This window comes from Zosterops lateralis (assembly GCF_965231275.1).
Source record: "Zosterops lateralis genome assembly, chromosome: Z".
Lineage (NCBI taxonomy): Eukaryota > Metazoa > Chordata > Aves > Passeriformes > Zosteropidae > Zosterops > Zosterops lateralis.
Genome location: NC_139800.1, coordinates 78,165,760 through 78,189,500, shown reverse-complemented (window position 1 = coordinate 78,189,500; position 23,741 = coordinate 78,165,760). Strand labels below are relative to the sequence as shown.

General features: G+C 45.8%; 1 protein-coding gene across 3 annotated transcripts in view; it reads left to right on the top strand.

Annotated features, from left to right (window-relative positions):
- Window positions 1-23,741, top strand: part of DOCK11 (dedicator of cytokinesis 11) — a gene marked incomplete at its 5' end in the record, with an annotated part of 78,118 nt that overhangs the window by 34,357 nt on the left and 20,020 nt on the right. For 2 of the 3 annotated variants that reach the window (XM_083883615.1, XM_083883617.1), the window contains 27 exons: window positions 219-341; window positions 524-600; window positions 1,099-1,283; window positions 1,384-1,449; window positions 1,609-1,701; window positions 2,101-2,224; window positions 2,833-2,954; window positions 3,371-3,457; window positions 4,674-4,763; window positions 6,280-6,398; window positions 7,958-8,027; window positions 8,104-8,229; window positions 8,793-8,864; window positions 9,247-9,393; window positions 9,874-9,957; window positions 10,383-10,494; window positions 13,920-14,098; window positions 15,964-16,077; window positions 16,578-16,653; window positions 16,930-17,021; window positions 18,941-19,052; window positions 19,167-19,233; window positions 19,702-19,749; window positions 19,937-20,002; window positions 20,232-20,365; window positions 21,496-21,611; window positions 23,397-23,534. In XM_083883615.1, coding sequence (XP_083739741.1) covers window positions 219-341; window positions 524-600; window positions 1,099-1,283; window positions 1,384-1,449; window positions 1,609-1,701; window positions 2,101-2,224; window positions 2,833-2,954; window positions 3,371-3,457; window positions 4,674-4,763; window positions 6,280-6,398; window positions 7,958-8,027; window positions 8,104-8,229; window positions 8,793-8,864; window positions 9,247-9,393; window positions 9,874-9,957; window positions 10,383-10,494; window positions 13,920-14,098; window positions 15,964-16,077; window positions 16,578-16,653; window positions 16,930-17,021; window positions 18,941-19,052; window positions 19,167-19,233; window positions 19,702-19,749; window positions 19,937-20,002; window positions 20,232-20,365; window positions 21,496-21,611; window positions 23,397-23,534 — 2,839 coding nt within the window. The remainder of the gene's footprint in view (window positions 1-218; window positions 342-523; window positions 601-1,098; window positions 1,284-1,383; window positions 1,450-1,608; window positions 1,702-2,100; window positions 2,225-2,832; window positions 2,955-3,370; window positions 3,458-4,673; window positions 4,764-6,279; window positions 6,399-7,957; window positions 8,028-8,103; window positions 8,230-8,792; window positions 8,865-9,246; window positions 9,394-9,873; window positions 9,958-10,382; window positions 10,495-13,919; window positions 14,099-15,963; window positions 16,078-16,577; window positions 16,654-16,929; window positions 17,022-18,940; window positions 19,053-19,166; window positions 19,234-19,701; window positions 19,750-19,936; window positions 20,003-20,231; window positions 20,366-21,495; window positions 21,612-23,396; window positions 23,535-23,741) is intronic. The other variant, XM_083883616.1, reaches the window with a different exon arrangement.

Genomic DNA, 23,741 nt, shown 5'->3' with positions numbered 1-23,741 from the left:
GAGGGGAATGGGTAATCCCATGTGATTTCATGTGACAATTGCAGCCTGGGTAGGGTCTAAGCACCAGTCAGGGTGGGAGAGTGGTCAAGTCTGTGGTATTTGGAGCAATCACAGGCCAGTGAACCTCTTGTCTGATGAGCTGCCTTTCAGATGTGTCAAAGAACTCAGTGCCTGTATATTTACCAACATTTAGAAAATACACCTCTTATTTTTTGCAGACCAGTTTTCAAGGACTCTCAGGGCACTCTTGATGCTGATGCAAAATTCTCACCCCTGTACAAGCAAGACAGTGGCAAACTCTCAAACGAAGATATGCTGAAGCTTTTAGCTGAGTATAAGAAGTAAGTGTGAGAGACTGATACAGGGGCTGGGCAGACATTTTGACATACATTTCTAAACAGCTAAGTGTAAGCATGAGATGACAAATTCTAAAATACTTAGAGGGTAGCAGAAAAATGCTGATGATATGCTCAGCACCTGAGCTTTCAAGGTTCACATTCTTGTTTCTTTCTCCCTAACACAGGCCAGAGAAGACAAAACTGCAGGTCATTCCAGCCCAGTTAAATATCATCATCAAAGACATCCCACTAGACTTCACAAGTAAGGATCTGGGATCTTAACAAGAGTGCTGATGGCCTGGGCCTCAGGAGTTAGTGCTTCTAGGGGGGATTTTCTGTTTCATTAACAAGAGTATCCCAGGGCTGCAATGAGAAATGAGTAATTCAGCACAATCACTGACTTGTAAGTCTCTTCTGATGCATAATGTGGAGGAGATGTGGTCCAAGAGCAGAGATTTACCTGAGGGATAGTTCTGCTTTACGGTTTAGCCATCACATCCCAAATCCAAAGGAAGCCAGCTGCCTGCTTTTGCACCAATCTCATATGACATTTTTGATCCATAACCTTGTAGGGCTTTACAAACATTGTCAGTGTTTCTGATTCATTACCTTGCATTTAAAGAAACTGAAGCAAAGAAAGGACTTGTGATGTGTTCAGTGTCATTCCATGGGCTTTTTCATCACACGTTATGTGAACTGATCTCCTGTCCAAAAGGCTTTTCCCGTGGACCTAATTTTTTCTGTTCTTATTCTCTTCCAGATTGCTTCACAGCTTCTTATATCCCTATAAAACCTTTTGAGAAGGACAGTGAGGACGTTGCAGTTGAGGTGGAGGAGCTTGTCCCAGAAGCTGCAAAATACTGTTACCCTTATACAGTCTACAAAAACCACCTCTATGTCTACCCCTTGCACTTGAAGTATGAGAACCAGAAGGTGTTTGCAAAGGTGAGTGACCTGGGCAGTGACCTGGGCAGTGACCTGTAGCCAGGCTTGATGTGGGCTGGGGTGATGCTGCTGCTCATCCTTCTGTTCTCTCCCATTTCAGGCGAGGAATATTGCTGTCTGTGTTGAGTTCAGGGATTCAGATGAAGCTGATGCCAGGCCATTAAAGGTGGGTTAACTGTTCACAGGGCTGCCATTTGGCCACTGCTGGGTGTTCTGTCCCAGCCAGGCTGAGAAAGGCACTGAGTTTCCATGATTGCTGGTTTAATTTGGCCATCTAATTGAGGGTGGCAGGACCCTGGATTCAGCTCTTCATTTGTGTTTCCAGTGCATATATGGCAAACCCGGGGGCCCTCTGCTGACGACAAATGCATATGCTGCTGTGCTGCATCACAACCAGAGTCCGGAGTTCTATGATGAGGTAAAAGCAAAGTCTGGGGAACAGCAGATTTTCCAGGATGCTACAATGCCAAGGGGCTTTTCAGGATACCTCTTTTTCCAGGGCTGGGTGAAATATGGGTAAAGATAATCACCAGCCCTTTGCCTCAGCAGAAGGGCTGAGCAAAGCCAGAGCCTTTGTCAATTTTTAATGTCAGTTTGTTTTCTGCTGTCTTTACTGTCACGCTTTGTGCACTCCAATCACACACCCCCATTAATAAGTAATGTTGCAAATGTGATGAAAATGTTAGGGAGTTATTTAAGATGGGTAAGAATGTGTCTTGTGTAACTGCATACAACATAACATTTGTGAAATGAAATAGAACTAAAATATTACTCCACAACTACAAATACAGTCTGATCTATCATGATATCATTTTAGATTAAAATTGAGCTTCCAATTCACCTCCATCAAAAGCATCATTTGCTTTTCACCTTCTATCATGTCAGCTGTGAAATTAATACAAAGGCAACATCGAAAAAACAAGACACCGTTGAAACACAAGGTATGTTCAATGCTTAAATTACTTCTGTTGGAGTGTAAAAGGCCAAGATAAAACAAGTGTAAGGACATGAAAAAAAAAGTGATTAACCTACCAGCCTATCTGAATTTTCTTTTCTAAAAGCAACCTAATATGGTCTGAAATGTAGGTAGGTCTGAAATGGAAAAAAATATCAATGTTTTTAGTTTATATTAAAGCTCCAATTTTTGCTACACTCTGACAATTCTTTCTTGTATGTTCCTGACTTGACTTGCACAAATGTGCTGTTGTCAGCCAATAAAAACTTGCTGAGATCAGGGTCTCAGGGGCTGATCCTACCAACCTGGGTCCCACTGGTTGGGAAGCCTCTCCCTTCATCCACTCCTCAAAGGACCCTCATGGTGCACAGCCATGGCTCACCCACTATTCCTGCCCCTCACACCCTCTCCTGGTCCGTGCTGTGCCCCAATTTTGTTCACCAGGTAACAGTTGCTTTAATGGCACTGATTCCTTGCTGAAGCCACTCGCACAGCTGCAGGTTTGGACTCCCCTGGGGTGAGGCAGGGCTGTTTCAGACCTGAGCAGGTAGCAATGTGTGTGTGCTGACCCTGCTGCCGTGGTTGCCTCTGCAGTGGGGTTCTCCTGGGCGCCGCTGCTGAAGGATGGGCGGATTGTCACCCTGGAGCGGCACCTGCCCGTGTCCTCCAACCTCCCCCCGGGATACCTGGGCCTTGGGGACACTGACTCACGGAAGGTAGGAGGGCCTTCCATCCAGGATGGGCTTGGAGGAAAAAGGAGGAGGGAAGTCGAGCTTTTGTGTAAATTCTGAGGTTTTGTTGGTGCTTTGCTCAGCTGAAAAGGTCTGTACTGCAGGGCACCTCCAAAGCTTAAAGTTCGTAGGGATGGGAGACAGGAGCACCTTTAATTCCACTTTCTCTGCTTATGCAGGTGACAGAGGGTGTTTCTGTGGTGGGCTAGGCTGTTGCAGTTGGCACAGAGCAGGAGAGTGAGCCCGTGCTCTGTGTGCATGTTTTCATGGGGAAGGTGGTGTTTGTGCTGGGAGTGAACCCCTTCTTCCACCCCAGCCAGTGCCTTCTGACCAGGTGTCTGCAAAGAGCCACCTTCCCACCATATTCTGAAACTGAGTACTTGGATGTTGTCTGTTCACAGCAGCCCAGCGTGGATGCAAAGTGGGTGGATGGAGCAAAGCCACTGTTTAAAATCAGAATCCATTTGGACTCAACCATTTACACCCAGGTAAGTCAAACACCTTAAAAACTTCCAGCACAAATCCAAAGGAAGAGACTGCTGTGTCTCTACTACAGCTAAGCCATAGGTGGTGTGGGGAAGAGGGCCCTGGTCCCTGGTTTGCAAAGCAGCACTGGGATACCTGTGAAGCAGCATGGCTGGGATTATTTGCAGGGATCTGCCCCTTGGCTGGTGGGATGAGGTTACTATGTGACTGAATGAGCCTAGGGGAGAGAATGATGTTTCCTTGGCTCAATTGCACTATAACTGGCAGGACCAAGGAAATATTTGAGCAAATGACCTCCTTCAATGATGCAAAAGAGAGAACGGATAGATGTGAGAGGTTTCCCCAAACTGTAGAATCATTAATGTTGAAAAGACCTCTAAGATCATCGAGTTCAAGTTAGTATTAGACTTTTTATAAAATTAAAAAAAATTTTCTCTGACAACAGCAGGCACAAGAAAACAGCCCTGATTTCCCTTTGAAAGCAGTTTAGGCTGTTTTACCAAGTCCTAGTGTGTTCTGCTGTCTCATGGTAGTGGTGGACTTCCCTGAGCTTAACATGATGTGCAGCAAAGATCCCCACCACATTCTCTAGGGCACATCCTGTCAGCACTGCTCCTGGGAATGCTTTTGGCTGGATGTCATCAGCTACATTTACATTCAGAACAAAATGCTTTCAGCATCTAATTCTATTTTGGAGATTTACTGCACTGAGAGCAGCATAGTAGTTATACTTCCCACCAAATTACATTTCCAGATGCTTTTCATAGTTAAATGACCCAGTAATTAAATCTAACCTTGGAGGAGGAAGGAGAATAATGGGAAGGAGGGTCTGCCTCAGATGGACAGTAGGAGGCAGGTGAGGCAGTTTCTGTGAGGTGCAGCTCACCGTTGAGAGGGCTTCTGTTTCTCCAGGCCAGCGTTGGTTGGGGACTGGGGCTCAGGGTAATACAACCTACCTTTTAACACTGCTGGAAATTTTGTGCTTAGTATTAGGGTTACTTGGGAGCCAGGGGTGGATCAATGGGTGGGTATGTTGGAAAAGAGAGCAGTCCTGGGAGATGGCAGCAGTGCGTCAGAAGTGCCACTGGCAGGGACATGGGGTTTGCTGGGGACATGGCCCACTGCTGCAGGTAAGTCACCAGATTTCCAAGTGCAAGCAGTGAAGTAGGTGCTGACAAATGTTGAGGCTGCTGAATTGAACTTGTTTGTCTCTTCCAGGACATGCACTTGCACAAATTCTTCCACTACTGCCAGCTGGTTCAGGCGGGAGCTAAGGAAGTGCCAGGAGAGCTTGTTAAATACCTAAAGGTGAACAGTGCCTGTCACTGGGCTTCATTTGTGTTTTTACAGACTGTCAGCAAATACCCAGAACCCTGCCCTCTGGGATCACACCCTTGCTGGGGCCAATGCATTGTGCAGTACCCTTATTTTTGCTCTATCCTATCAGATGGGCTGGTATTTAAATGAAATGTTTTTTCATGTCCCTACGTTTATTTTGTCTTGTCAGATGATTTTCTGTGTGCTGCTTCCCTCTGCCTTCCACAAGGGATAAAACAAGGAGTCAGCATTGCTCTGCCATGCTCATGGCAAAGCTCTCTGCTGGTGGATCCACACACTCCTCCCTTGCTCCTCTAGGTTTGGTTCAGCCCTTAAAACTGTAGCACAATTCCTTCTTTTCTGGAAGCCTATTCGAAACAGGGTTTTTTTTCCAGGCTGAAAAAGATACGTGAGATTATCAGCTGGTTAAATCTGAGCAGAGGTGACCTGTGACCTAGACCCAGCTTTTTGGTAATCACTGCAGCATGAGTAAGGGCTTTGGAGCAGGTCCAGTGAAGGCTTCTGCAGGGAATATTATTCTTGGCTATTTACTGCTTCCTTCCATAACTGCCTGTTTTTGAGAGCACTGCTGTAGCAACAGCTCCACATCCAGTGGTGGGGGTGTAGCACCACAGGGTTACTTAATAATGTGTGCCAGACAATGTATAAATATTTTAAGAAATAGAAATAATAGCAGGTTATGAAGCCAAGCACTAAAAATCCCAGTAGCTGTGTTGTGAGCATTTTGTCAGGTCCCAGTCCTGCCCAGCCCCAGCACCCTCACTGCAGCCTACAACAGGGAGATAGGTGTGTGCCAACCACAAGTGAGGGATTCTTCACCACCACCTCAATAATTTCAGTAATTTAAATAGCTAGATACAGATTTGAAAACCTTTCATTAGATTTGCAGGTTTGAAAACTGAAAATGAAACAATCTGTATTTCCCTGGGCTCATATAATGAGCTTCAGGCACAAGAGCTCTGTGAGTTTGGTGGAGAGCGTATGCACAAGACAATCTTGACCTTCACCAAGTGCCTTAAACTCCATCTTTGAGAGCAAGCTATGCTCTTTGAAAAGAAAAGTCTCTCTGAAAGTCATTGGGCAGCAGTTTTTCATGCTCCAAAGGCATTTGTGGAAATGGGACTTCAAAAACTGGCACAAGTGATGAGAAGGCTTGAGAGCAAAACTTCAACCTTAAATTCTGGGTTTTTCAAGTCAAATGTGACGTCTGATTAATTCATAGCTGCCTGGATTCATCTAAGAGGAGAATTAATACCTGCTATGAGTGATTATGTTGCTCCCTGAAGGCTTGCAGCTGGGATCTATCTGCTGGGAGCAGGCAGCAAGTCCTGCTGTGGGTCCAAGTTGCCCGGTCCTCCAGTGGGCTGAAGCATTTCAGACCCTGAAGCCTCTGTCCCATTGCCACAGAAATATCTGCAGACTGTAAATGTTTAACACCTGCCACATGTTGAACTAAAAGTGTCTGTGTTTTGAACATTTGTTTTAGTGTTTGCACGCCATGGAGATCCAAGTAATGATTCAGTTTCTACCTGTAATTCTTATGCAACTATTTAGAGTCCTCACAAATGTGACGCAGGAGGATGAAGTAGCTGTCAACTGCACCATGTGAGTCTGGGGTGAACCATCCAGTGACAAGTGCAAATCCCACAAATTGCAAAGCAGGGTCTGGTTTCCCATCACAGGGTGATGAGTGACAGCACTGTCTGTCCCCTGCTGCTGTATTCCCCTGGATCATGTGGGTGGCATTGGAGGTTTTGTGGGGCTCTTGTCCTGGGAGTGGTGAGAGGAAAAATGTGGTACTTCAAAGGTACTCCTGGGTTGTTTCTCAAAAAAAAAAAAAAGGGCTTGGTGGCTCTGGGAGCTGAGTTATTGTGAGTTATTGTTGTATCAAAAGGCTGCAGAGTGCCCAGGTGTGTCCCAGCTGGTGTGGGGAGCAAAGTCCTGGTCTCATCCTGGCATGCCAGCCCCTGGTGTCAGGATTGCTAGTGGTGCTCTGGGGCTGGGTGTGGTGTGCTGCAGCTCCAGCTGTGCTCCCCCATAAAACATGCACCTTCCTCCCATGGTGCTGCCTCAGTGAAGTGCTGCTGTGCACAGAAGGTGCTGGGTGTCATCCTCTGGTCCCAGTGCAGTGCATGCATCCATGTACCAGAAGCATCCTGCTCCCCTGGAGCTGGAGGTTGGAGGCTGAGCCCCAGTCCCCAGGGATGTGGTGCCTATTGCAGTCACAGCCCTGCACCATATGATACAAGTCATGAGAACTTTCCTTTGTGGAGTGCTGTAATTCCACTCTCTTTGAAGCACCAGAGAGTGAGGAGAGGAAAACAGGTGACCCCAGGTACCTGTTGGGTGACCAGCTCCCACCTTCACTTCCAAAGTTTTTTATTAAAGCTTGGTGTGATGCCTTCCAGTCTGTCAGTAGCTTTCTGTTTGATAATGTCTGTTTTCTCATCAGATTTTCATAGTGGAATTTAAAACCCACTTTATCTGATAAATGGCTTGTAAACTCCTTGTGGTTTGGCCTGTGGGTTCTGTGACAACATGCAATAGTTTGTTGTTCCCTCTGGCTGGGAGTGGAATGTAAATCCCCAGTAGTGGCTGGGGAAACCAGGCTCTTCTTGCTGCCTTGATCAGCTGCCTGGGAGTGAATCCAAAGGGCTGGCATGTTCTCCAGGATCTGCTTGACCTTCCCACACTGAAAGGCAACAGCCCAAAATAATCCAGTAATCCAAAATAAACCCAAAATATGCATGTAACAAGGAGCATATGATGTAAATAAAGTAAAAGGGAAAAAAAAGGAGGTTTCTAGAATGAATAAATTCCAGGGATGCAAGGAGGTATCAGATTATAATGGACAATGTTCTGTCCCACCTCCTCATGCAAGGAGTCTTGAGTGTTAAAAGTCAGCTTGTCTGGGTCATTCCTGGGCCAGCACAGATGTGGAGGAGAGGCTTTGGGCACCTCATCTGAGTGCTTTGTGCAGGGATGGTGCAGGAGCTCTGTGTGGGGGTGCTGGCCTGCAAGAACTGTCTCTCTGCAAATCAGGCCGTGCCAGTAGAGAGGTTTTTGGGGTTGAGCAGGATGGGACACATGTGTTTTCTGCTTCTGTGAGGTAGAGGAACTTGCCCTTGTGTTGCGTGCTGAACACAAACCACATTTCTCCCCAGGGTTCTCCTGCACATCGTGTCCAAGTGCCATGAGGAAGGTCTGGACCACTACCTGCGCTCCTTCATAAAGGTCAGTCACGGCACAGGGCCCCTGGAGTCTCCCTGCTGGGAGCAGGCACACACTGACCCTGCTCTTCTTGCCCCAGTACGTCTTCAGAGCTGAGAAACCCAGTGCCAAGCAGGCCAAGATGACCCATGAGATCCTGGTGCTTTCCATGGCCACCATCCTGAAGCAGTCAGCAGATTTCCTGGCCATCAACAAGCTGCTCAAGGTGAAGTGTTGGCAGTACTTGGCTGCCAAGGGTAGAGGGGAAGAAAAGGGGGTCTGGTATAAAGCCCAACTCACCCCCATCTAAACCCACTGCAGGGGCAAAGCTTGCCAGGGCAACTCCTTGCATCCACATCCTTGAGGTTCTCCCCTTAAAACAGAGATGAGTTCTTGCAGGGAGCCTCTGTTTAGGCCTGTGGCAGGAAACAGCAAAAACCTATTCATTTTGCCAGTTTCACCTACTTTCCTCAAGCCACACCTGAAGGGTGACTCATGGGAGGCAAACTGAGTTTCTCCCTCTCTGGGCCTTTGCAGGGCTTGCACCCCAAACTCTGCTGGTTCTTGGCAGGATGCATTGGGGTGCAGAGGGGCTAAATCTATTCCCACCCTAAAACTGACAGGACATCTCTGGGCAGCAAAGGCATCTATTCCAAGCCAAGCAGTGCTTATGAAAAACTGTTGAATGTGAGCTCTCCCTCCTACACAGGTGCTTCCCCACATAGTCAGGGAGTATCAGTCGTGTTCAATCCTGCTCAGAAAAGTAATAGTATTCTTTGTTTATTCTAGTACTCGTGGTTTTTCTTTGAAGCACTGGCAAAGTCCATGGCAATGTACTTACTGGAAGAAAACAAAATCAAGGTAAAAAAGGATTTGGTCAATGCTGCATTACAGAGCTCTCACAAGCTCCTCCAAAAGCTTTTCTGAAAAGCTGTGACTCTCTATTAAAAAAAAACAAAACAACAAAACAAAACACCAAACTGAACAGCTTAAGTTCTTTTTCACTTTACTTTTCCCTTTTCTGCCCTTTCACTCTCAGTTGTAATTTAAAAATTCCAGAAGTCCTTATGGCTTATGCAGCCTCCTTTTCTGTTACTGCCTACTGCGGTTGCAGCCAATACTTTCTTTGGTCAGTGTTTTATTAGGAAGCAACAAAAACAAATGCTAAAGAGCTCGTGCCTGTGCTCAGCTCTCCCCAGCTGCTGTCTTGCAGCACTGAGCTGGGATGTGCTCTTGGTTTCAGCTGCCCAGGGGCCAGAGGTTCCCTGAGTCCTACCAGCACGCCCTGCACTCGCTGCTGCTTGCCATCATTCCTCACGTCACCATCCGCTACAATGAGATCCCTGAAGAGTCCAGGAATGTCAACTTTAGCTTGGCTAACTTCCTGAAGGTCAGCAGTTTCTTTCCTTCTCCCAAGATGTTATCGGGGGAAAAAAAATAAAAATAAAAATAAAGATAGACAATGAGAAATGGTGGAGCAAGCGAACAAATGTGGTTTTAATTTGTCTTGTCTTTGGTTTTTACAGATGTAAAAACTCTTGAGGGGATAAGTTCTCCTAGGAAAGAAACCTTCTCTTTCCAAAGAAACAGTAGCTCTGTATGTGTTACTGAGGGTTTTCAGGCATACCTAGCAACTGTTTGGAGCCTGAAATATGTATACTCTCATTTTAAATATTTCTGTTGTCCACTGGAGACTTAAGTAAGATCATCCAAATGATTTCAGAGAAACAGGATCATGTATGTTTTGGGAAGTCAGCAGCAACCCAGGGGGTGAAATCTGGCTGCTGGCAGGAGAGTAGTATGGAGGGGATTTAGGATGATTGCTTTTATTTTTAATGGTCGGTCACATGCTGCTATTTTTTTTCTCCAGCGCTGTTTGACCTTTATGGACAGAGGATTTGTTTTTAACTTGATCAATGATTACATTTCTGGATTCAGCCCAAAAGACCCTAAGGTAAGCAGTAGGTTTCTTGAAAAGTTGCAACTGTACATACCTACATCAATCAAAGCTTTGCAGTGATTATTTTATACAACTCTTGGAGGCCTTTTAGACTCTGTTCCTGCAGAGTCTTTTAGAGGCAGAGACCTCTTTGTCTGGGCCAAGAGCTTGTACCCAGATGTTCTTTAAAGTTATGTGAAAAATCAGAATGAAAGGGAAGAGGGTTAATAGCCTGGATGGCAAAGACAAAGAAGTCCCTAGTGACATTCGTGTGCATTGACACTTAGGGAGAACTATACAGGAATTTGCCAATTATTAGTGAGTTTCACCAGATGCTATTTATTAGATTCTTCAATCCTTGTGCAACAAGTACATTGAACTGGAAGAAAATGGGTCAAATTAAAAACATAGTTTGTGTTTGTCTTTTTTTTTAATCTCAGCTGCTGGTTGAATACAAGTTTGAATTTCTTCAAAATATTTGCAATCACGAGCACTACATTCCTCTGAACTTACCAATGACATTTTCCAAACCCAAGCTGCAAAGAGCTCAAGGTATGTTCTTTATTAAGAGACTGGCTAAAGAGCTATAGTTTGTTAGTCATGATGGCTTCTGACTACATGAACTTTGGTTTGGTGTCAAGGAAATATATATCCTGGTTAGGACATTAGCTTCAGGACAAGATGTTTTTCTGTCAGGTCTACATCCTTTTGTTCCAGAATGGGATGCAGTCAGTCTTTTCAGTGTTTCCTGTATTTTAGTTTACGTGGGCCTAGCAATATCTGGAAGACACTGCCTGTATTTCAGTAAATAGGCAAATTGTGCAATGCAATCCCTTGTTCTCAGGAGTGTCAGCCTGCCCTGAGAAGGGGTGTCTCACTGGTTCTCTGTAGGGAACAGAGATCCAGGAGAACAGACTGAACTCACTGCTCTGCTGCCAGCTCTCCTCGTGGCCACCAGAAGGGGATCTAGGTTACCTTCTGCTTTCACAGTGAACAAGAGCACAGCAGTGCACAGTGTGTTGGAGCTTGTTCCCAAACCTGAAGGCAGCCAGCAGAGCTTGAGTGCTTGCCAGCCCTTGGTGCATACCAAGGGTATTTGTACTGTGCACCCACACACATCCACACTGCCTTTGCTGTCACACCGTGTTCTCTTTGGTCCTGAAGCTGCTCAGCACGGGGTGGAAGGGGCTTAGAGGGGGCTGAGCTGAGGCTGTGTGCAGGTGTGGGTGGCTGGAGCTCTGGCAGTGATGGCAGAGCTCCCCCAGGAATGCCACAGGCAGAGCCTCGTTCATCTAGGTCCTAATGGCTCATCTGTGCTGCATAAATGCAGTAAAGATTGCCAGGTTTGGATGCCAATTACCTGACCAGTATAAGTACTGGAGAGGAGAGTGAGGTTTGGGATTCCCCATGTAAAAGCCCCGTGGATTTATGATTGTATGATTTGTTCTGGTGGAGGAAAGGGGATATTTGGTTGTGCCTCAGGGTGAAGCTGTACAAGTCCCAAAGTGGTTCCACACACATACAGGTAACAGAAGCAGCAGTAAATGAAATATCCCTTGTTTTGGTAAATATCTGACCCCTCAGAGCTTTCTGGACCAGCTACTAATCCCTTAACTCAGTTTGGCTACTTGCCTGGCATTGTTTAAAAAAGAGTGTTGCTAGAAATGGCCAAGACAAACACATCCATGGTGCCTCCCTGGTGCCTGTTAGTGGCATGGTAATGTAAGGATGCTCTTTATCGGTTAATGTTCACCTTTGCATTTGTGATGGTTAAACTGAAAAGCTATTAGGGCAGCTCATCTTTTCTGCTGTGTTTTATTGTGGCTGGACCTGCCAGCTGAGGTCACATACAGCTCAGGGCAGCAGAGCAGCCCATGCTCAGGTAGCAGGAGTGCCTTTGCCGTGGTGCCTGAGCGCTGCCTGCTGTGGTAGAGCCATGTGGGGATGCACCTTCACTGCAAACTTGTCTGGCTTTATGGTCAGCAGGGTTATAGACCCTGCTGGTGTGTCTGACCTCTTCATCAAGCCTGTTTGGATGCAGAGACGGGATGCCCAAATGCCTACTGCTCTGTTCCTAGGAAAAGAAGGAATAGCCCTCAGAGAGGTGGAAGGAGAGAATTTTTCAGCTTCAGCCAGTGCAGATGGGCAGGTTGGCAGAGCTCAGCTCTGCAGCCATGTCCTGTTGAGTTGGAGTGTTGCATCTTGGAACAGCAACTCTGAAACCTCCCAGCTAAAGCAGGGCTGGTTGTTGGTCTGTCCCTGCTGCCTGACATGAGGACATCAGCCAGAGCAAGCCCCAAGCTTGGCCTCATGGTCAGCAGCACACAATTAGTTTTGCAATGTTGTGATGGGAAAGAATCCAAGAGATTGACAGAAGCTGGGAGTTAAGCATAGGCCTCACAAATAATATTAAAACATGACATATTGTCCTGTTTCTCCAAGATTTAGAGCATTACTTGTTCCTGTTTATTTTTGCTGGTTTTTTTATTTGTCCCTTTTCTCTTTACACATAATTAGAATTTTTTTCATTTGCTGTGGAATGGTTCACTTCAGTAGGTAGGTCCAACTGGAATGATTAAATCCTCTAATGTCAAATTAAGTATGCACTCTCCAATCAATTAGCTTGTATCCAACTAATGTAATAACCATGATGTGTGACAATCAGGCATTTGCTAACACGACTAACAGTGAAAGCTAGGTAATGTTCCAGATTGCTTTTCCTTTCTTCTGAATCTGAGTTTTACAATCCAGTAAATGCTACTTTTGAATCAATGAATTTAAAAATATCTTTCTCAGCCACAGAGCTGTTGGAACCCTTCAGCTGGGATTTTCAAAGCTGAGTGCACCCTGCCTTACCACAGAAATTTTCATATCTGTGGACTTTTGAAAAAAAAAAAAGTCTGAGCTGAGCATATGGCATTTGTACCTTTTGGGGGAAGAACACAGAGCTTTGAGGTTATCCCAGTGGCAGTTCTAATTTGGCCTGGCAGAGGTCATGGTGTCAAGACAAGGCTTTTCACAGCAGCCCCAGTGCACATGCACCCTGCACATCAGTCAGTGTGTGTGTCACTTCCCTGCTGCTCTGTCCACGCACCTCAGCAGAAGTGATGCCTTTCCCTGTTAGCAGCCTCTGCTGTGATCACACTATCTGCCTGGATCTGTGTGAGATGCAGGGTACAAGTTGAGTTAAACACGGTGATGAGGTTCTGAGCTGGCTTTCTCTTGGCAGTCAGTGCAGCTTCTGAGGAGCTGTGTTCAATACCTGCTCCTGGCAAGCAGCAGCCTGGAGCCCTGGAATGGCTCCCTGGCCTTGCAGCTGCCCAGCTGTGCAGACTGGGATGCAGCACTGGTCACTTAGCACCATGTCCTCAACTACATCCCTCATCCCAGCAGCACTGTGTGCTTTTGCTCTGCTCTCTGACCTCAAGAGAAAGAACACAGATTCATGAAGGATGTGGACTGAGCTGCAGAGCAGCCCTGCTAGGGCTGGTGGCCAGGTAAACCCACCATTTCCACTGCCCATTCCCACCCTCACAGCTGCTTGGTGGAGGTTGGTATTCCTGCTGCCTGTGTGGTTTGGGGATTTACAGAATAAACTCCCAGTCAGGAGCAAAGCATCCCCAGTAAGTTTTGCTGTCTTTCCCCATTTCAGCCATCCCTGACTTACAAATTACTCGTCAGAGAGAGAAGCTTTGCAGAGCATCACATTGCAGAAATCCTTCCTTGATGTGCTGCTGAAACAGTGAGGGCTGAAATTAATGAACAGCCTGAACTAGAAAACCCCAAGTTCTTTGATATGACTTAGCTCACTGGTAGAGAAAACTGTGTGGTCAGTTCAGCTTTGTTCAAAGATCAGTGCCCTGTGGGAGAGTGGTGAACGCTGTTCAAGGGCTTTGTGGCTTACATGACTGTTATGTCTTGCTCTGAACAGACTCTTGGAACATTTCCCTTAACCATCACCTTCTTGTTTCTTTCAGATACAAATCTTGAGTACAGTTTAACTGATGAGTATTGCAAGCATCACTTCCTCGTGGGGATACTTCTTAGAGAAGCCTCTGTTGCCTTGCAGGACAATTATGATATCAGATATATGGCCATCTCAGTCTTAAAAAATCTCTTGATCAAGCATGCCTTTGACAACAGATACCAGCACAAGGTCAGGCCTGTTTTGTTGGCTTTTTTAACTTAATGTTGTTTAATTTTATGAAAAAAAATCACATGTCAGAGTTTTAGATATTGCATGTGCACCCAAGGGTATTCTAATTGCTTTTTAGGGAACTGTTGTAAATAACTGATAGTTATGGAATAACAGTAATAGTTCAGAAACCATCTAGGAAATAACTGCAGCCCTCTTATTCATGCTAAGTATTTAGGTGATTAAGCCCTAAACCATTAAGGAACTTCAGGGTCATTAGGCAAGAGTTGTTCAACAAAATTAGGACATCAGCAATGTTCTGGTCTTGGGCCTAAATTCATATCCTGCATTAATATGCTGTAATCAGGAAACAGAACTGATCTCTGTTACAAGTCATCTGTACGTTTTATTAATTAGTGACTCAGAGGAGAGGATCTTGATTCTCATGAGGTGCTGGATTTCCTCTGGGTGGATCTCAGTTTTCTTTGATCAGAGGCTCAGCATGTGATGATGCTGAAAGAGGCTGGAAATGGGTTTGTTTTATCTTGGTGCTGCTCCCTGCTGACCCATATGCTCTCCAAAGTGCCCAACTATCTGTGCAGAAACTACTTGTCCTTGCTGTAGCCTGAAAACATGCCTCTGATTAGAGTTTTCGTCCTCACATTGCTCGTAGGGTGCTGCATTCCTGGGTGTTCTCTGGGAACACGGATGTCTTCCTGGCATGAAGGATGGGAGGAGTGCACCAAAGGTGCCAAGGGCTCTCATGGGTTCAGAGCCAGCTCCTCTTCCCTCCCTTCTCTGCCTGTTTGAAGGCCCAGCTGGAGGTGGGCTTGCTTTTCCCTGCAGTGAGGATCCATGACTAACTCAGGAGCTGTTTGCTCCCTCAGTGTGCAGCACTCCCCTGACTCCACAGAAACTCCCCCTGTTACTGCTGTCTCACAGGATATTTGTATACGTGCTGTCCTCAAGGCAGTGTGACCAGGAAACTGCCTGGAGCCAGGGCAGGATGCTCAGCTGGTGTCCAGAGACTCCAAAGTAAAAAAATCACATCATGGGCAGGGCAGACTGAGCTGGTGTTGGCACACCCTTGCTCCAGCCAAGGTGACCCCAGCCCCACCAATGGCTAAGAGAAGTTTTTGTCAACCCATGACTGTTTTCAAGATTTCTTTTATCTTTTGTCATATTGAATCAGAAGAAAAAAATGGATTTCTTTATTATTTATTTATTAAATCTTTTTTATTATTATTATCTTATTATTATTATTATCTTTTATTTATTAAGAGGTTCTACTCAATTTTCAAGCCTTAAATTCCTTTTTTTTTTTTAAACCTTTCAGCCAAATCCAGAACAATACAAGTTTAACAAAAAAGAATTGGATGAAAAAAGAATCCTCCATTTAGAAAACGCCAACCCAATCATTTTTGATCTGTACCAGTTAATCCAAGTTTATCTGTTCCTACAAATTGTTTTCACCAGAGGCATTTGCTATGGAGAATTTCTGACTGGAAGCAGTAGCCAGCACCAGGCATGGAGCAAATGTTTCTGTTACATTAATCCTGGGTGTTGCACTTAAATTATGCGAGTCAACTGCCAGTTAAAGAGTTAGGAAATCCAGGACTTAGTTTGTCACACATCCTGTAGGACTGGGAATGTTATTTAGCCTCCAAAACCCCCGAGTGCCCCAAGCTTGTTGCTAGAAGGATAATACCTCTCAGGCAGAGATGGAGTGGAGATGAGAAGCCAAACCAGCTCACGTTTTCAAACACCACATACAGTGTGTAAATACAGATATATATGTATAAGTGTTTTGGCTCATGACTTCCCCTTTTCTCACTCCATTGGAGACCTGGGCTCTTCCTGAGGTTTTTCTCTGTGCCTCCTTTCAGAACCAGCAGGCAAAGATTGCCCAGCTGTACCTGCCACTGTTCGGGGTGCTCCTGGAGAACCTGCAGCGCGTGGCCGGACACGAGGCACTGACCTCCTGCCCCGCCTCCAGCCCTGTGAGTAAAGCTGGGATGCCTCCATGCCTGACATGTTTTTGGACAGTGTGTGCAGTGCTGTGAGGGGAGGTGATTCTCTCCAAGTGCAATGAGCCACAGCAGGACTCAGCCTGGGACTCCAACAGCTGTTTTGGGGAGTTTCCTGTCTTCCCAAGAGTTGTATGTGTGGCTCCCAAGTAGCCTTAGCCTTGCAGACCAGACTTTCCTCCTTGCTGGGGCAAAGGAATAACAAATAGGACATCTGACAAAAACAATTCAGAATTTCAGCTCAAAAAACAAAAAGGAAAACACTACTATGGCTCACTTTAATATGTTCTGCTATTCTTTGTACTCGTCCCCAAGTCCTTTGTCTCCTTGTTATAGAAGTAAGGAAATTTCTGTTTTCATCTGTGTTGTTTTTAAAACCTGCTCTAATTTGCCATCTTGTGTTGCATTGTTCCCATCTGTAAGGGAATAGGTGTTATCTTTTATTGGTCACAAAACCTTATGTTGCTTTACAGGTATCCAGGGATGAACTCATATGCAGTTTTCCACCTCCCTCAAGCAGATCCAGCCTGATTGCAGACAAAGATCCAGGTAACTTAATTTTGCTAGATTCCCCATTTATTTTTAACATAGCTATTACCAGCCTGAAGCCCCCAAAACCCGTTACCCCAAACCTGAAACAGTCATCCCCTAAAAGACCTCACAGACTCTGCATGGTTTTCCCCAGATGTGGTGTCACCCTAACTGTCCTTTCCAGATTTTTCCTTTTCAGGTTTTGATGTGGGGCTTTGCCAAGCCCCATCTGTGCTGTGCTGACAAGTGCAAAAGGTTTAACTGTGGGATCTGGGTTTTTTTTTTTTTCTTCAGCCCTTCCAAATGGCCATACAATAAAGAGAGAGGACTCAAAAGGATCCCTGAACTCAGAGGGAGCAACCAGTTCTCCGGATCAGAGTGAAAATGTAATGTACCAGGGGCTGGGAAGAGCAGTGCTCAGCCTGCAGGCTGTGTTAAATAAGGGGGAGAGAAAAGGGGTTCCCTGTGGTAACACTCTCCAAAGCCAGCCTATAGATATCTCTGGAAACAAACAAATTGACGTTTAACAAAGGTCAGAGTCATGGGTCTGGTATGCTTTCCCTCTTCAAACGTTGCTGAGCCATAAATAGAATTGTTGACAAATTGCTTGTTGAAGATGAAAGGCAAAATCTGTGTGGAAAATCTCTGCTCCTATGGTGCATTTGTCCATACTGAGACGTGTTCCCTGTGTGTGGGTGGGCCTGAGCCTGGCTGGACCCCAGTGCCTGGTGCTGGGAATTGGTTTCCAAATGTCTGAGAAGCAAAGCACTGTGATGTGAGATTGCCAGTGAACACTGACTTAAGATAAAGTGTTTTTGCAGAAAAACTAGCCCAGGCAAATAACCACAGGCCCAAACTTGCATGACTGTGGTCATGCCACAAAGACCTCTGACCTCACTATTCAGACTGAGTATTCAGTGTTCTTCTTGGCAGATTGCACACATGGAAATCAGGTATTTGTACAAACCAGTCCCTGGTTTTCCTCAAGGCACTTTTCAGGTATCTTGGGTTGACGTGTGTCATTGATGCATCTTCAAAAACTTTGGCCCTTGTAACAAGCAAGGCAAAGATTATCTGGGCTCGTGGCTGTGTCCTGACATGCTTAGAAGAGGTGGGGCCTTGCAAGCTCTTCTCCATCAATCACAGAGCCCTGGGACAAGTACAGCCAAACACTTGACTCTCCAGCAAAGCCCTGAGCATTTGCTCCAGCACTGCTGATGGGGTTTGCAGGAGGTGGGGTTGCTTCCAGCTCAGCTCTTCCCCCATGGCCAGACATCCTCCTCTTGAATGCTCTTGAATGTTTTTCAGAGTTGTTGAGAGCAATCTTTCTGTTAGAGAATGCAGTATCCACAAAACCATGTAAGAGCAATGCCACATGGAGAAGCACAGTGCTCTGCAGAGGCAGACACTTTGCTCATTGCCCCCCTGCCCCATTCCCTTGGAGTGAGTTGTGTGCTGACTTGATAGTTTGGCATGTTCAATAGCAAAATCTCTAATAGCACCATGTCTCCAAGTCTAAAATGATTGTTTATTTCTGCTTTATTATGACTCGCATCCACAGCTTGTCCCAGAATAAACAGCAAATAAGATCTGTGGGATCCCTCTCCAAACATGTGAGGCAAAGTTTTAGGAGAAGCCTAGGGCTTAATCATATCCATTTATCAAAGGATACAGCTCAGGCAAGCACAGAGAACGCAAAATAAAATTGATGCAACTTTAGAAATCATGCTTCCCACCACGCTATGCCCAAGCCTTTCCCACATAAATTGACTCATCAGCAGGATTTCACTTACTTTGCCTGAGTCACTAAGCAGGAGGAAATTTGAAACACTTCCAAAAAACAAGGGGAGGAAAAAGTTCTTTCTTAAGATAAAATGTCCTCCTTTTTTAATAACTGACATTTTGTTTTGAAGTGTATGTCTTTAACAGAGTCAGATTTTTGCTTTAGATGGTGACAGCCAGTGCATTTCTTTTTACAAGAACTGGCCTTAAAAATGTCCAGGAGCTTAGATGCTGCAGAGAGCTGGGGAAATGAAAGCAGGCTGCTGTGTGTTTTGCTGGATAACCTGCCACTCACTGCCCAGACACTTTTTCTCTGAGCAGAGAAGTGTGTGGTGATGTGCCCAGGATTTCCAGGCTGCTCATCTCCGGATGAGCCGTTTCCAAGGCATGGTGCTGTGGAGTGTACATGTGGGGGGCAGGAGGGGTTCCAGCACACCTGGTCTGTGCCAGGTTTGCTGTGCCCATGCTGCACAGCCTCTGGTGCACAGCCCAGGCCCTCCTTGTCACACCTGTGTCCCCACAGATCCGCAGGAGCTCCATGAGGAGCAGCGTGTCCCACTGCAGCCGGCTGGACCAGTTTGAGATCCGGACGCTTCTCATGTGCCACCTGTACATTGTGAAGATGATATCTGAAGGTTGGTGCCTCCTGAGGCAGCCAGAAAAACCAGGGACTATCAGTTTTGGTCTGTAAGGTGCCCCCACTTTGAGTTTTTTAAAATCTCTGTGCACTCTTCTTCATTTTCTTTCAGATACTCTTTTAGCTTACTGGAACAAGTTCACCCCCCAGGAGCTGATCAATGTCCTCGTGCTTCTGGAGTGAGTATCAGGAGGCTGCTCTTCAAACACTGCACCTTTGTGTGGTCAGAATGACTAAGGAGGAGACCACAGTGCACACGCTGTCCTGTGCAGCACTAGGGGTGTCTGGCCAGGTTGGAATGACATGCTCTTCCTCCCTCTGAGGAAAAGCAAGTGTATATTGAGGAAGCATATTGTAGTGGCAGTGCGTGTCTGGGGTGTGTCTCACCTGTGGGCTCAGCTTCCCCTGTCACTGTCACAGCCTCCACTTTGCAGCAAGTGTTGCGGGAAAACACGGGTGAGAAGACGAGGGTGTGCCACAGAATTTTGAAACTGGGAGTGTGAGGGCAAATGACTTGTAAATACAGACCAAAATCCTTGTGCACAGAGAAGTGTGTCTGCAGGCAACAACAGGGTAGGTTTTAAATGTTCTGGATCATTCCTGATCTGCAGGATTTGTAACAGAAACCTGTTTCCTTTTCTTCCTAGGGTGTGTTTATTTCACTTCAGATATGTGGGGAAGAGGAATATTGCCAGGTACTGCATGTTTACATCTGGTGCTGGGGTGTGGAGGTCATCCCCACATTCCCTGCCCCACTGGAGGTGGGAAGGGCTCATGCACACCCACGCTGGGCAAACCCCAGTGGGTCTGGTGCTCTGCTCAGCACCGTGCCCTGAGCAGGGGCCCCTCACCTCAGCACCCTGCCCCTTCCCTCCCCTCCAGCTCCTGCATGAGATCCCCAGGCTCAGGCGAGCGCAGGTTGGCAGTGTCCCCCCCAGCCAGCTGCAGGTGAGACAAGAGTCCCTGCTGCATCCCTGCTTCCTGAGCAGATCCCTGCTCTTGTATTAGCCTTAGGTCCTTCTGGAAGAGCAAGATTGGCGTAGCGTGGTCAGTCCCACTGGGATTGTCCCGGATTGGTGTGTCGGAGGGAAGAAATCTCTGTCCTGATGCCTTGTGTAATTCTGTCATGGTGTGGCTGCTGCTGCTGCCCAAACCCTGTCTTTGCTCCCCCTTGCAGGGTGCAGGATGCCTGGTTAGCCAAGCACACGGCAGCCGAGAGGAAATCCCAGACCATGCCAGCGCTCCGCAGCAGAGCCGGGGTGCGGCTGCAGCACCTGGGCAGCTTGGAGACCTCCTTCACCCTCAACCACAGTACGTACAGCACAGCCAGAGGGGCCCAGGGAATGTGCCAGCCTGATGGAAACTGCGTGGAGCCGTTCTCCACTGGCTGCTGGCTGCTTCAGGTTACTCAAATTATATAGAATTGCAGTGGTCACCAGCCCTCCCCACAACGCTCCTGGAGGAGTGAGAGTGGCATTTAAGCCAGTCCCATAAAAATCACCTCTGGGACTTAGGAATTGTGTGGCTTTCTGCTCTTGCCTGTCTTGGCTCAGATCTTTGGCTGAGTGTGTGTGCAGGTAACTGTTGGGGTATCCAGTACCTCTGAGGGTCCAGCCCTTGCAGATTGGCTTAAAATAATCATAGGGAGACTGCTCTTCAGAGGCATTTTGTAAAGTAAAAGATTTAATATATTAAAAATATAAACATTGCAGAAACAAAAGAAAAAAAACTGAGCAGAAGTGTCAGAGAAACCTCTGACACCCTTCTAAAAACACTCCAAAAACACTCCCTTAGTTCCTTTGTGCTCCTTCTTTAGTGTTCAATGGTTCAGGCAGGCCGTTTGGCCCCTGGCCCAGTGAAATCAGCAACAGGCTTTGAGCTGCATTTTCCAAGCCCAGTCAATGCCTCTGTGCTGGCACTGAACCAGTTACAATGAGAAGGGCACAGAACTTTCTAGTTAAACTTCCTAACATGTCTCAAGGTAGGCTGAAACTCTTTCCTTACACAGAGATGCCCCCTCGGGGGTGGGGGATGTTTTACTACAGGTAACACCTTGGTTTGGGTAGAGAACAGGGCAACCAGGAGAACTGCACTGCACAGAGATCTAGGATCTGCTCTGAGCCTCTCCATGTGAGTGCATTTTGTCCCTTTGAAGCACTTTGCCATTTCCCCTCTCTGGAGACAACTTGGGCACCTCATGCTTTGTCTGGCTTTAAAGACAGTGATACTAAGGTGGAGTACAGGTACTGTTTTTCTCCTGTGGCATCAGGCTGAGGCAGCTTCTCTAAATGGAATTGGCAAATTCAGCATCTTGCTATTCTTACATCATCTCCCAAACGCAGTAAAGTGCAAAGGGAGAACCTTACCTATATCAGCACTTAGATTTTTTGGGAGCTGGAGTGTTGAACACTGTTTCCTCCTGATTTTCTCTCTGTCCACAGATGCAGGCACCTCAGAAGCAGATATTGTGCACCAGGCATTGTTGGAGGGCAATATTGCCACTGAAGTGTGCCTGATAGTCCTGGACACCATCTCTTTTTTCACTCAGAGTTTCAAGGTCAGCACTGAAATCAAAAATATTGTAGAAAAGTGTGCTGTGTTTTTATATGTGTGTGGATTTTGGTGATCTGTTCTCCTAGAGTGGAAGAATATGGAAGGCTTTACAAAAGCAAATCATTTGCAACTTGTTTATTCTCCAAAACACTGAGTGTTTCACAGGGTCTCAGAGTAATTATACCCTTATGCAGTCTTGCCATTTCTTCAAAACTGCAAGCCCAGAGAAAATCACATGGATGTTATACCATGCCTGTAGGTATTACAAAAGATAGAAAAAGGGGAAATGTGTATCGTGTAGAAAGGAGGGACTAGAGGAAAGGGAAATCAACATTTTTAGAACAGTCCCTGTTTTGTACCCTAAATTACCTAGAAGCAAGGCCCAGATTTCTTTGAATCACTGTACATTAATATCTCTGGGGCTGAGGAACTCCAGCTGTGGTTACCAGTGCAGGCAGGACCAGAATCACAGGTAGAAGTCTTCTCTTCCATATTGGGATTCATGCTTTTGGCAGTCATTGCCATCTACAAAAACCAAGGCCTTTGTGGTGAAGGGAGCCCTAGGATGGCAGCAAAATACTGATCCAGAAATGCTCTTCCTGAAGTATAGTCAGAGGAATCCTGCATGTAGCAACATGTCTTGCATAGTGTCATGAGAACAGCTCTGGATTTCAGAGCAAGCAAAATGAATATTTCCTTTTTAGATGAAGAGAAAGGTGTTCATAGCCTCTGCTTCTGTTGCAGAGCCAAAAAAGCCATCCTGGTGCAGATGTTAAATTACTCCTTAGAACTTTGGTAATAGCAAAAGGATTTCAATGCAACACTTAAAAACTTGCTTGACTTTCTCAGCTGCCTCTTTTGGAATATCTCTGACCCACAAAACAGTGTGATTTTCAAACCACAGGATAGGCTGGATTCCCTTCCCCTTTAGTGGGCTTCAGCTTCGCTTTTTGGTCACACCACACACGAGTGGGTCCTGTGCTGCAGCAACTGGGCTGAGGCTGTTCCACTGCCACAGGAAATGAGCTCAGTGTACAAGTCTGGATCTTGAACTTACCACAAGGTCTGTGCAAGGTGTCAAAATCTGAGCCAGCCCAAAAATTGCAAGGACTGGCAGTGGGATGGGGGCTGTTAATTTCGTATCAGTATGGGATATCCACATCCTTGTGTCGTGCCCAAACTTCCTACACAGCCCTGTGGATGTGGGAGCAGGCACAGCCCACCTGGTCTGACACCAAACTGCATCAATAACCCCCAAGTAATTCCATTTTACTGTATCTCCACAAGGTGCAAACTGGCAAAACTCTGCAGGAAATAAGGGAAGTAAAATGACTAACTATAGCTATGAATCTATCCAGTGAAAAAATTAGTCTCTTTTTTTGTTGTTGTTGTTCCCTCTCTCTCTTTTGGACTGCAGACAAAACAATTTTCAAGACAAATAAAAAGATATGGAAAAAACCCAGTATGATAGTTACATTGCTAAGAGCATGTTTTATTTAAAATAACTAGGCAAGCAGTGAAAGCTGTACAGGATATTGACTTAGATTTTGGAATTAATGATGCAAAAGTGATAAAATATTTTAGTTTTTTTCTCTGCTACAAAAATAGCCTCTGCTAACAACTGTAAGTTTTTAGTGATTGTCACATTTTATTGGTTATGTTTTTACTGAAGGCCCCTGTTGCTAATGAGGCTTAAGAATTAATGTGATTAATTATGCAAAATTATTTCTGTCATTTCCAGCTTCAGGCACAACATTTCTGCAAAGTAAATTCTCCTGTTTCTTTCCAGACCCAGCTTTTAAACAATGATGGCCACAATCCACTTATGAAGAAGGTTTTTGATATTCATCTGGCTTTTCTCAAAAATGGGCAGTCAGAAGCAGCCCTTAAGCACGTGTTTGCCTCTCTGAGAGCTTTCATTAGCAAGGTAGGTAATATATGACAAAGGTGTGGGAGAACTTAAAAGTATGGCAGAGAGGCCAGTGTGGTTAAACTCCTGTTAAACTGATATTTTGAAGATGTGTTTTAGACAACAGCTTGACTGATTAAAAAAAAAATAATACAGCCCAGGTTAAGTTCTCTAGTTATTTATTATTTGTTGGGTATCAAGAAGTGAAAGGAAAATTCGTAAGGA